At 40.3% G+C, this 13,112-nt stretch overlaps 1 protein-coding gene across 1 annotated transcript in view; it reads right to left on the reverse strand.

The window, feature by feature from the left end:
- The window catches only part of C9 (complement C9), a 55,590-nt gene that overhangs the window by 18,510 nt on the left and 23,968 nt on the right, over positions 1–13,112 (reverse strand). Inside the window, exons 5-6 of the mRNA XM_040495884.1 lie at positions 12,469–12,607; positions 3,510–3,779 (exon numbers count right to left, since the gene is read on the reverse strand). Coding sequence (XP_040351818.1) covers positions 3,510–3,779; positions 12,469–12,607 — 409 coding nt within the window. The remainder of the gene's footprint in view (positions 1–3,509; positions 3,780–12,468; positions 12,608–13,112) is intronic.

Raw genomic sequence — 13,112 nt, forward strand, 5'->3', positions numbered from 1 at the left:
TTCAATTTTTTTTAAGTTTATTTATTTATTCTGAGAGAGAGACAGAGACAGAGAGGGAGAGGGAGAGAATCTCAAGTAGGCTCCATGCTGTCAACATAGAGCCCAACACGGGGCTTGATATCATGAACGATGCTACCATGACCTGGGCAGAAGTCAAGAGTCAGACGCTTAACTTACTGAGTCACCCAGACACCCCACTCAATTTTTGGTAATAATAAGGTGGACAATATTTTAAGACCTAAATAGGTGAACAGTTAATCATTCCCAGAGATGATGGCTTAAATTTCCAAGAGAAAACCATAGACTGTCCCGGCCAAAACTAAACTATAATTGACACCTATGGTTTTGTAGATGGTTCGTTTAAGGTTCTTCTAGAGTAGCGGTTAACACATGTTGATTGCATAGACCTTTAAAGCATATTATTAGTTTTTAAAAGCATAGCTTGGTATATATGAACATCACACCAAACTTTCTGTGTTCTGGAAGCACAGATGTTCACAGTGTATAACTTCACTCCACGTGATGGTCGGTGATTCAGTCTTTAACAAAAATCTTAAAGAAACTTACTCCGTATACAATAAATCATATGAGTTCTCCTGATGACCTCCATCATAATTCTCAGTGGAGTCTCAAGGATGCACAAAAAATATTTGGATTCCTTTTCGTTGTTGCTAAATTAGGAGCATAACTTGTCAGAAAGACATTATATTCTTTGGCCCCACTTATTTTAGAGGTAGATATTAGATCATTTCCATCCAAACATAAAGTTGTTCCTTCTGTGTCAAAATCTCTTGGCCTCACTTGTCTAATGATTTGCTACCCATTTCTTTGTCCTCATTAAAAGCAAAATTCATTTAAAGAACTCTCTGTACTGGCTGTTTTCAATTCCTCTCTCCCCATTTTCTCTTGAATCTAATCCAGTCATTCAGCTCTCCTCACTACTTCAACAAAACTTCTCTTGTCAAGGTCACCAGTGACCTTCACAGTGATAAAGCCGGTAGCAGTTACTTCTGAGTCCCTCTTCTTTGACATATTAGCACATTTGGCACAGCTCATTACTCCTTCCTCCTTGATAGTTTCTTTTCTTATCTCCTAGGGCAGTTCTTCTCAAGCTGTAAAGTGCGAACACATCACCTGTAGAATCTTGTTAAAATGCAATTCTGATTCAGCAGGTCTGGCTTAGAGGCTGAGGTTCCAGCTTCCCAGTGGTGCTGATGTTGTTGACCCATGGACCACACTTTGAGTAGTGAGGTTCTAGGGCATTATACCTGCCACATCTTGCTGTCCTCTGCTGCTTCTTCCTCTTTCTATTGATGTTCCTTGAGTTTAGTGTTGGATCTTCTCTCTCTCTCTCTCTTTTTTTTTTTTTTTTTACAAAATGTGTAGTCATTTATTTTGAGAGAGAGAGAAAATTCCAAGCAGGCTCCATGCTGTCAGCACAGAGCCCAACATGGAGCTTGATCTCACAAACCATAAGATCATGACCAGAGCCAAGTCAAGAATGGGACACTTAACTGACTGAGCCACCCAGGTGCCCCATCTATCTCGTTTGGTAGCAACTTCATCTTTCCAGTTGCTCAGGTGAGAAACCTTAGAGTCATGCTTGACTCTACACTTGTGTCCATCATCACTCACCTGGATTCTTACAATAGCTTTCAACAAATCTTGCTTTTGCTCTTAACTCTCATATTTCTTATCATTTAAATTATATTAGAGTATGTCAATCTTCTATTAAAAAATTATTCTAGTGACCTCCCACACCACTCAGAGAAAAAGCTAAATTTCATGACCTGGTTCAGGGTAACCTTTCTAACTTATTCTCCTTCTGGTTCACTCTGGGCCAATGGACAGATATGCTCGTCTCTAACAGTTCCTTTTGCCAGGTGCCTCATCCCAAATATGACTATTTGGTTATTTCCTCTCCTTCAAATCTTCACTCAGATTTCCTTGAGCTTTCTTTTTAATACTGCCATTTTCCCAGCACTCCTGATTTCCCTTCTGTTACTCTACTTTTGACTTTATTCCATAGCACTTAACACGTTCTAAATACTATGTGGTTTGCTATTTGTGCTTATGTTTATTTTATCTATCTCTCTGCGATGAACTTTCAGTTCCATGAGGACCGGAATCTTTTCTAGTTTGGTTCACAAATGTATCCTAAGTACCTGGAACAGTGCCTGGCCATGTAGGAAATCCACATTAAATATTTTCTGCATGACTTAAAGGATTTTCCAACTACATACTTTGGATGGGTATGCATGTTAATATAGAGACAATGCACAGACCCATACAAAACAATTATAATGATTGAGCAAAGCACTGAGTGAATTATTATTATTTTTTAAAGGAGGAGAGGGTATCTAAGTAAGTGACTGTGTTATCAGAAAATGAAGAAGGAACATTTTACCAGCATCATACTGATTACAGAAAGTATATTCTATATTTATTTCAAAGGGGATGAAACAAAATTCTAAATTGGGATTAAATATTAAAAAACAAACACATTTGCAAAGCTTCAAACTAAAGGTGTGATTACAAAGGAAGCAGACAAGTTTCATATGCTACGTGTATAATTTCATGGCATCATTACTTTAGAGACACTTTATAGTAAGTACATAGCCATCAGTGTAAGGCATTGCAGTAAATTACCAAAATTCCTCAGTATGATTCTTCATTGTAATTCTGAAGATAGCATAAATTGAACAGTCTATTACCACAATCTCAGTCCAAAGGTACACTCTGAATTCTAAATACGCTTGTTCTCTGTTCGTCACCACCAAACATCTCACCCCCTTATACTACTGCAGATCCTGTCAAGTTCTTCTCCAGTCTGCATTCTTCTTCCTGACCTTCTAGCTACATATTTGAGGATTTGTTGACGATTATTACCTCTCTCTCTTTTTTCTCTCTCTTTCCAATGAGCTCTATGTGCTCCAAACACTTAAAAGAAACAGTTTTGGGGGAGTGCCTGCATGGCTTCATCTGTTAAGCACTGACTCTTGGTTTGGGTTCAAGTCATGATCTCATGGTTTGTGAGTTCGAGCCCTACATCAGTGTCAGCGTGGAGCCTGCCTGGGATTCTCTCTCTCTCTCTCTCTCTCTCTCTTTCTCTCTGTCCCTTCCCTCCCCACTCTCTCTCTCTCAAAGTAAAAATAAACTTTACAAATAAAGAAAAAAAATTTTAAAAACCCATATCTTAAAAAATAAATAAATAAAAGAGGGGGATGCCTGGGTGGCTCAGTTGGCTGGGCATCCGACTTCGGCTCAGGTGGTGATCTCGTGGTTCCTGAGTTCAAGCCCTGCATCGGGGTCTATGCTGACAGCTCTGAGGCTGGAACCTGCTACGGATTCTTTGTCTCCCTCTCTCTCTGTCCATCCTCCACTCATGCTCTGTCTCTCTCACTCTCAAGAATAAATAAACATTAAAAAAAATTAAAAAACATGAAGAAGGGGTTTGGTTATTTTGAAAAATATCCCATCATATTCTCTGTTTAAGTGTTTGAACTTACCTTCTTTGAAGAATGTGTCAAAAACAGTTGGTAAGTTTCATTTTTGGAATACCCAAATCGAAATTTAGCCTCAGCATTTGTAAGACCTAGGGGTGCTTTATTGTCAGAAGTTTCTTGAAGTTTACTTTTGCACTGTTCAATTGCTTCCGTAGGTGTGAATTTTAAATTTATATCTGCGTTAAAATTCGATGTCCTCTCTTGGACAATTTGTTTGAATGCTTGCATCTGTTCTTCATAATATTCAGTTCTGAAGTTTTTGTCGGCTTTGGTCTAAAAGAGAATCACGAGATGTTAAAAACAACATACAGAAAACCACCCTAAATAAGCATGGAATAAAATAAAAATCCAGCAATGATTTGAAAGGTATTTGAGCAAAGGAGTTAAGAGTGAAGCACTGAAGCGACATGGCTGGACTCCAGTACGGGCTCCATGACTCTTGAGAACAGGACACAGTAACTTCTCTTGTGTGTCAGATTCCTTCCGCGAAATAGAGAGACTCACCAGAGGGAGCCCAAAGGGTGTTATGAGATAATACAATGAGACACCGCATAGGAAGGGCTGAGAACACAGGGAGACTTTCAGATGTTAAATATGTTAATAATTACAGAACAATTTGTGTAACAGATGTGCAATATACTTTCATTTGTGTAAAAAAAAGAAAGGAAGAAAGAAATGATAAAGCTAATCCTGACCACGAAGGCTTCTGGGCCAGCTCGGTTTTGAATAGTTTCTGCATGTTGATTAATTTAAGCAGAAAGGTTAAGTTCTGCATTGTCTCTTAACCTTTACACTTCTACTGTCTGTTAAAAAGTAAGTAAGTAAGTAAATAAATAAATAAATAAGGGAAAACAAGCAAGCAAAAAAAGGCTTTTACGTGCATAGGAAATTACTGGAAAAATAGACAAAGCAGAGAGTGTTTGCCCTTCAGAAGGGGAACTGTGGAATGGAAATCTGGAAATCTTGAGTGGCAGCAGGCTTGTATTTCCTTGAACAATCTTTTGTGATGTTCAGACTTTTTCACATTTTTTTTAATACCATATTCATTTTTTTTGCATGGAAAAAAAATACCCTGAACTGAACAACCTAGTTAAAAATTAAAACTTTCAATTAAAAAATTCTTAGCCAACTTGGCAATTGTCAGCTATGAGTGGGAGGGTTGCTAGTCTCAGTGATTAACCTCTCTTTCCAGAGGTCCTCTGCGATAGGCTGTCACTCCAGTGTGAGAAAGAGACGCCCATGTCTTCAGTCAGTGGCTGGGACCAGATTCCCTAGCATATACTGGGGGACTGTTCCGCACAGGGAATGCTATCGTCTGAAACTTTACGTTTCATAGCGTATGTTAAAATCCCAGTGCCCCATGTGATGGTAGGAGGTGTGGCCTTTGGGAGGGGCTTTCACAAATGAGATTACTGCTCTCATACCCGTGACCCCAAAGAGCTCCCCAGCCCCTTCCAGGATGTGAGGATGTGAAAAGTTTGTAGCCTAATAGAGGACCTTAACTCAACCAGATTAGCACTCTGATCTTGGACTTCCAGAACTTCTGATATTCTCATCTCCAGAACTGTGAGAAATAAATTTCTGCTTTTTCTAAGCTACTCTGTTTGTGGTATTTTGTCATACCGACGTGAATGGACTCAGACGGGGAAACTAAAGTTACCATCTAATGGAAATGACTAAAATGTGTACAGTTTTCATTAAATCAAGGCATCCTGGGGAAAGTGCTCAATATAAAGGGAGAATGTAACTTAACCATGTCACTTCCCTGCTTAAAAATTTTCAGGCTTCCCACTGCCTTTAGGAGGTAGTCTAAACTAGACTTACTCCAAGTTAATCTCTCCCTAAGGGTACTCCAGCCCTTTAGACACTTTTCTATTTCCACAGCCTATGCTTCCTGCTACCAAAGGGCCCATTTATGCTGCTTTTACCTTCTGGAATGTTCTCTGACATCTTTTCCCCCTCCCCCCATCCTCCCATAAACCAAACACATACACGTTCTCTCACATACACACGCTATACAGCTTGACCTGGTTAATTCCCACTCCTATTTCAAATCTCAGCTTAAACATCACTTCTTCGGTGGGGAGGGGTCTTTCCTAATCTCACAGACTAGCAAATCCATTTTCTATAAGCTGTCATGTCTTTTAAAGTAAAACAAAATGAAAGACCTTTTCTTTTATGATTGCTTATTTAAAAGACTTTCAGATGGTAAGTTCCAAAAAGTCTGGAAACATGTCTATCTTATCCACACACCACTATCACCTCGTGACTTGGTAAAGTGTCCGTCACGTAGTAGATACTAACAAAAATGTATTAAATTTAATATGCAGGTCCAATGTTGCTAACCATAATAGTGAATATTTATTGAGTGCTTACTCTGTGCCAGAGGCTGTTAAAAGTGGTTTATGTAGGATTAGACATTTAATTTCTTATCTTTAAGATGATTTCTGTAATCTTCCCCATTTTACCAATAAGAAAACGCAGGTTAAATTTGTCCAGGGGCGCCTGGGTGGCTCAGTCGGTTAAGCATCTGACTTTAGCTCAGGTCATGATCTCACAGTCTGTGAATTTGAGCCCCGTGCTGACAGCTCAGAGCCTGGAGCCTGCTTCAGATTCTGTGTCTCCCTCTCTCTCTGCCGCTCCCCTGCTCATCCTCTGTCTCTCTCTGTTTCAAAAATAAATAAAAACATTAAAAAAAAGAAAGAAATTTGTCCAAGGTCACACAGCTGGGAAGTGGTCCATCTAGCATTGAAACCCAGAAAGTCTGATTCCAGGGCCGAGCTGTTAATTCTTATGCTACACTGCCAAAGAGGGCTTGACAAATTCTGACTAGTAAAATAAAGAAAAGATTCACGGAAAAGGTTGGCTTGAACTTAGCCTTTGAAACATGAATAGGATTTTTGTTGCCTTGAGATCTAAGGCTAGTGGAAGTATTGTTGGGTGAGCTGGGGAGACCCCGGGCTCTAGGGCCTTGACCCAGCCCATCTGGAGGGAGTCAGGGAAGGTGACTTGTTGGTCTTGACCTGAGAAAGAATTTGAGGACAGACACTCAACACAGTAGATGAGCGACATAAATGGAAAAGTTTATTAAAGTAAAAGATACATTCTTTATATAGGTGATTAGGTGAGAGAGAGAGAGAGAGAGAGAGAGAGAGAGAGAGAGGTGTACCCTGGGGGTTGGGTTTCTATCTTTTATTGATGGTTATTAACTAAGGGGCAGAATATGGCCAGAAGCAGGGCCTTGTGCTTTTTCTCCCTAATTTGGTCAGGGGTGTCCTGTCATGGCACCTGCCATTTTAGGCCTGTCTGGTTTTATCCAGCTCCATCTGGAGTACTGCCAGGATAGGCCTCTGACCTTCCTGATCTTTATCCTGTTAAAACTTGACAATCTATTCTAACAGTAGCAACTGAAGACAATTCTACTCAGTCTTCAATGCTGGGAAGTGGCAAAGCCGAGCAAAATGGCACCAGGAAACTACTCCCTAACTCTCCTGGAAGACTGAGCTCTTCTTAGCTACTGTGTTCTAATTGGCTGCAAGACAGGAGTGGTGTAATCTGTAGGCACCCGCACTTATTCCTGACATGGCTAGAAAGAAACTGGCACTGGCAGAGATCAGCTTAGCAGTGTGGAGGATTGCTTGTAGGTGTAAGAGAATATTAGCCAGCGTGTTAGGGTGCTGTTGAGCAATCCTGTCTCACTATGCCAGGATGATAGTAGTGAGTCTGAAACAGTGAAGGTGAGGTCACTCTAGAAAGCACAGAGACAAAAGCTGGGTTGAAACAGGCAAAGAAAATATCCATTCATCCAAAAAGAAGTCTGAGCTCAATGCCAGGCATTCAGAGATGGACCAATATTGGGACTCATCATGAAGAAAGAGCAAAAATCTTTAAAGAGAGGCCAAGAGGCAAGATTATAGAAAGCAGGATGATGCAAGGATAGAAGCAAGGTTCTTTCCTTCTTATTTAATGTTTATTTATTTCTTCTGAGGGAGAGAGCATGCATGCAAGTGGGGGAGAGGCAGCAGAGAGAGAGAGTCCCAAGCAGACTCTGTGCTGTCAGCACAGAGCCCAGGGCGGGGCTTGTTCTCACAAACTAGGAGTTCATGACCCGAGCTGAAATCAAGAGTTGGACACTTAACTGACTGAGCCACCCAGGTGCCCCGCAAGTTTCTTTGTGAAAACCAAAATAAACCGATGTGGAGAAGCTGAAATTACAAAGAGGGGCAAAGGGTGCTCCAGAAGGCCATGCACATTATAAAGGTCAGTTAAAGCTCTCCTATATAAAGGTTTATCCAACTGATACTTCTTGAAAAGAAAGAAACATTACTTCTGGCACTGGGAGTGGAGGAGATGGAATACAACCGATAAATATTTCAGAGTTCAAATTGAAAGGGAGAGGTGGGAGAAGTGACTGGAAATAGAAGGTAAAGAGATAAAACTGTTAAAGAGGCCACTGAGACTTTGTGCAGATAGGTAATAAAACCATCTATTATCTATTATTATTACTAATGCCATCTCTCACTAATTGAAAGAAGGACCTAGAAAGAAGAGACTGACTGCAATCTCAGGAGCCGCCCTCAGCCTAATTGTTTAGCTACTAAATTTGGGGGTAATTTGAAATTTAGCCAGTGTCTTCGAGAGATCATTTTCTCTGCCTGTGTCTTAAATGTTAGCTTGCTCTAGGACCTCATTCCTACGTTCTTTGTTCTCTCATTGTATGCTTCCTGGAGGATCTCGAGCACTCTCAAGCTTTTAATGATCATCTGTATGCTGATGACTCCTAAATTTCTGCCTCCAATTCGGATTGTTCTGCCTCCGCTCACATTTGTATAACCTACTCTTTGCCGGACAACTTCACCTGGACGTCACACAGAACCTCACACTCAAAATTATCAACACTCAAATCATTACCTTGTTCTTGGAATCGACTTTGACTCTCTTTTTGGCGGACTCCCCCTTCCCTGACTTCCCACAGCTTTTTTGGTGGCCTATCATCATCCAGTGGGGGGGGGGGGGTCACCTTTGACTGTCTGTCTCCATACCTTACATCCATGGTGAGTTTATTTGTTATGTAAGATCAACTGAGAGGAAAATAGATGCCAAAGAACTGGGTCTCCATGGGGCCCAAGAGTAGGCCTGTGGTCTAAACAAATGTGAGAGCAGAGAGACTGGTCAGTTGCAGTGAGGCAAAGAGTTAAATGCTCGATTTCCTGATGTTCAGGTTGTTCAGAGACAGCACTGTTTTGGTGAACGCAGGTTAAGGATGTGGCTCCAGATGTGAGTAGCTGTCGTAGAATAGATACAGGATGTTAAGAGGCAACAAGAAGTTATTGGCAGCCACAGGATATAAGTCACCCAGGGTTTTGGCAGGATTTGGGCAGGAAAAGATGATTATAATCCAAGTCATTTTACAATTCTTTGTTGATCTCATAAATCTTACATACTTATGGTGATCCAGTTTAAAGAAAATTGTAATGAAAACCTGAAACTTGATTTACAAATCATGACTTTCAACAACAAAAGTGGAGAGGACCAGAGGAAAACAAGTGAAAAGGAACTGATTTGTGCATGTAACCATCACTGCTTTTTCCCCATAATTGCGGGCTTCAGTCGTTCTTAGCCATTACTTCTGACTTACAAAGTAGCCAATAAACCTTGACATGTAATGTGACTGTTAATTACACACTTAATTGTAGCTAAGCCTTTTACTAATTATATTCTTAAGAAAGAATAATACAAATATTTATTGAGTGTTTGCTATGTGCCACTAATTTCCTGAGTGTTTTAGATTCATTTATCTTTACAAGGTAGGTATCATTATTTCTATTCTAAAGATGAGTAAACTGAGGCATGATGAGGATAAATAATATGCCTGAGATCTCACCACTGCTTAGGGGCAGAATTGGGATTCCAACCTATGCAGTGTGTTCTAGAACCAGAGCCACATTTGAGATAAGAGGCACTGAGGGAGTGTGAAGGTATCAGGGAAAGATGACTTTATTAAGAAATATTCTTCATATCATGATAGGCCAGTAAAGTTCTTTCAAAAAAAATAAAAGACAGTAAATTATTGTCAATGAGTAATAAAATAGGATTTTAACAAATGAATTCATCCAATAAAAATTTGTTCAGCATATTCCATATACATATATTGAGTTGGGTATTAGTATAATAGGATATAAAGAAGTATAAAATGAATTCTTTGCCTTCAGATGGGATATATATATATATATATATATATATATATATATCACACACACACACACATCTATATATACACACACACACACGCATATATACACAATGGAATATTACTTGGCAATCAAAAAGAATGAATCTTGCCATTTGCAACAATGTGATGGAATTAGAATGTATTATGCTAAGTGAAATAAGCCATTCAGAGAGAGACAAATATATGATTTCACTCATATGTGGAATTTAAGACACAAAACAGATAAACATAGGGGAAGAGAGGCAAAAAGAAAATAAAAACAGAGAGGGAGGCAAACCACAAGAGACTCTTCAATACTGAGAACAAACTAAGGGCTGCTAGATGGACGTTGAGTGGGGGGATGGCTAATTGGGTGATGGGCATTAAGGAAGGCACTTGTTGGGATGAGCACTGGGTATTATAGGCAAGTGGTGAATCACTAAATTATTCTCTGAAACCATTATTATACTATATGTTAACTAACTTGAATTTAAATGAAATAAAATGAAACAAAACAAAATAAAATAAAAATGCATTCTTTGCCTTCAATTACTGTAATAATATGCATGAAAAAAGAGGTAAAATATTACATTGAATATTAGAAAGTGCAAAAAGAAATTCTAAGAAGTCAAAATACAGATTTCCACTTAGGTTCTTTTCTGTATGGCAGAAACAAATTTGGCTATTTCCCAAGCCTACAACAGATTAGAGTGGGGGGAGCACCAGCAGTTGTAGCACCAAGAAGGTGATTTGGGGACGTTAGCAAACTCCCAGCCAACTTATCCTATCAGTTGACACCAACTAAAAATCCAGGTCCACATCCAATGTGTTTGGTTATGGGACGCTACTCCCAGCTCCCCTGGGGGTGTAAGTAATATACAGGGTAAGCAACACATCTCCTCTGTAAAATCCAAACTACGCTGAGTGCAGAAGTCCCTCTGTTTCCAGGGTTGCAAATAAGAGAAAACACTGTATTTGCTCTCTGAATGTAGCTTCAGGGTCAGTCCCTCGCAATGCCCCAGCCCTCACCATCTTGTGTCACTTGCAGCCATTCCTACCTATAGAGGAGCCAAGAGGCTGGTCACAGTGACGACAGGAAAACTGTGACGCAGATGAGAAACAAAATTAAGTAAGACAACAAGCCCTTCTTCCATCAGCAACGACAAAGGTCACCTTATCTTTGGTATGTTCTTTTTTTTTAAGAAAGTGGAACATTTGTAATACTCTTTAGAAAGATCGTCTTCCCCTCAAAAAATGTGCTTAGAGAGGGTAAATCTGGCATCCATGGGGAAAGATCAATAATCCAACATGTTCCCTGAAATTTGGGGGGAAATTGATTCCATTCTGGACTTACAGGTACAAAAATATAGGGTGATGTGGTTGCATATGGAAAAAAATGCCCTCCAAATAGTTCAGACTTTAAACTCTTTAGTATTTATGGGAAAGCATGATCACTTCAGGTTACAATGGGTAGGTATTGTTTTAAACATTGTTAAAAATAATAGAAATATCAACTGTATTCATTTAAAAGTGTATGTGTTTTTGAAACCATTGTAACAATAGTAATAAAGGACTCTGTGAAAACTGAATAAAGCAAACTTTATGGGTCACCCATGAGACCATTTAAGAAAACAAATTGTTGTCGCTTCTGGTTCAGAATAAGCCAATTATGGGGCGCCTGGGTGGCGCAGTCGGTTAAGCGTCCGACTTCAGCCAGGTCACGATCTCGCGGTCCGTGAGTTCGAGCCCTGCGCTGGGCTCTGGGCTGGTGGCTCAGAGCCTGGAGCCTGTTTCCAATTCTGTGTCTCCCCCTCTCTCTGCCCCTTCCCCGTTCATGCTCTGTCTCTCTCTGTCCCCCAAAAAATAAATAAACGGTGAGAATAAGCCAATTATTGTTCTTTATTATATCTTGCTTAGATCAAGTCTCTCTAAAGGTGATAAATACTAATCTTTTATTTATTTAAAATTTTTGAAAATGTTTATTTATTTTTGAGAGAGAGAGAGAGAGAGCGCGCATGGGCAGGGGAGGGGCAGAGAGAGAGGGAGACACAGAATCCAGAGGCAGGCTCCAGGCTCTGAGCTGTCAGCACAGAGCCCGACGCGGGGCTCGAACTCACAGACTGCGAGATCATGACCTGAGCCGAAGTTGGATGCTCAACCAACTGAGCCACCCAGGTGCCCCAGATAAATACTAATCTTTTAAATGGACAGGTCCAGTTTGTGATGGTTCTAGAGAATTTAGGTGACTCTTGGGAAGATGATTACGTTTGGGGTGGCATTGTGTAGAGTCAAAGTCATTTTAAGAAATAGCTTTACAGGAGCTAGAGAGGTGTGAGGTTAGTGAAAAGAGCCATTCACATTAGTCAAGCAGGCTTTACCAAGGGGAATATAAAGATGGGCTTTCACTGGTAGGCTAGCAAAAAAATGGTCTTGAAGAGCATGCAAGCAGTGTACCCAGTACTTAAATCAGCATTAATTTAATTTTTAGTTTTATCAGGATCTTAGATGATTCTCTTTATGGGGTCTAGGTATTTGCCAAAACTCTATTGCTATGTGCACATTACTGAGGATTGGCTGTAGACCACCGTGTGTTTTCAAAAGAGATTGAAGCCACACCCCTTTTTCTTTAAGTCAGTCTTATATTCACATCAAATTCTTATTCCACTGGACTTTTCAAATTATTTAGTGTTAAACTTATTGAAGTGGCTTTTCAGCTAAAAGTTGGGCAATGTGGTCGCTTCTGAGACTTACTTCATAGGCCAGAGAAGCCACGTTCCAGGGCCTGCGGTAGTAGACCAAGGTATTTCCGTCCCGAACCCGGTCACAGAATCCATTGTAGAACTCATTGTCAAAAGGTGTGCTTAGGGGATCCATCCCTAAGATGTTGATGCTGAGAATGAACAGAGTAGCATTAGGTATGGCGATACCAGGAGCTAATGCAAGGCAGTCCTCTGTAGCTGGGGAAAGAGAGAGCTTTGGCTCAGGCACCCCCCCCCCCCCCCCGCTGCCCCCAACATATGCGTGATATAATCAGGAACAGAAGCAAGAGCCTGCTCACTTCTGCTTTACATCTCTAGCAGGAAGCACACCTTAGGAAGACCTTATAAACTTCCAGGCAACCTCGGCACTGTGGAGACTACAATGAAAGATATGCAGTAAGTAGGGAGCATGGGACCATCTGGCTCCTAGAGTCTTCACCCCAGTGTTGTAACTCTCAGCTAACTTCCCTTAGTGAACTAAGAGCCAACTCTGTAATACCACCTATTTAAATTATTTGAGAACAGAGCATCTCAGGGGGGCAGTATAACATATGCATGTAATTTTTAATCTACGAATCAACATTGGGGCTCTTTCTCTCCCCATGCTCTTTAAACTTAAGCTTTTTCCTCCATCTG

This window comes from Herpailurus yagouaroundi, unplaced genomic scaffold, assembly GCF_014898765.1.
Source record: "Herpailurus yagouaroundi ecotype Mexico unplaced genomic scaffold, PumYag 29, whole genome shotgun sequence".
Classification (NCBI taxonomy): Eukaryota; Metazoa; Chordata; class Mammalia; order Carnivora; family Felidae; genus Herpailurus; species Herpailurus yagouaroundi.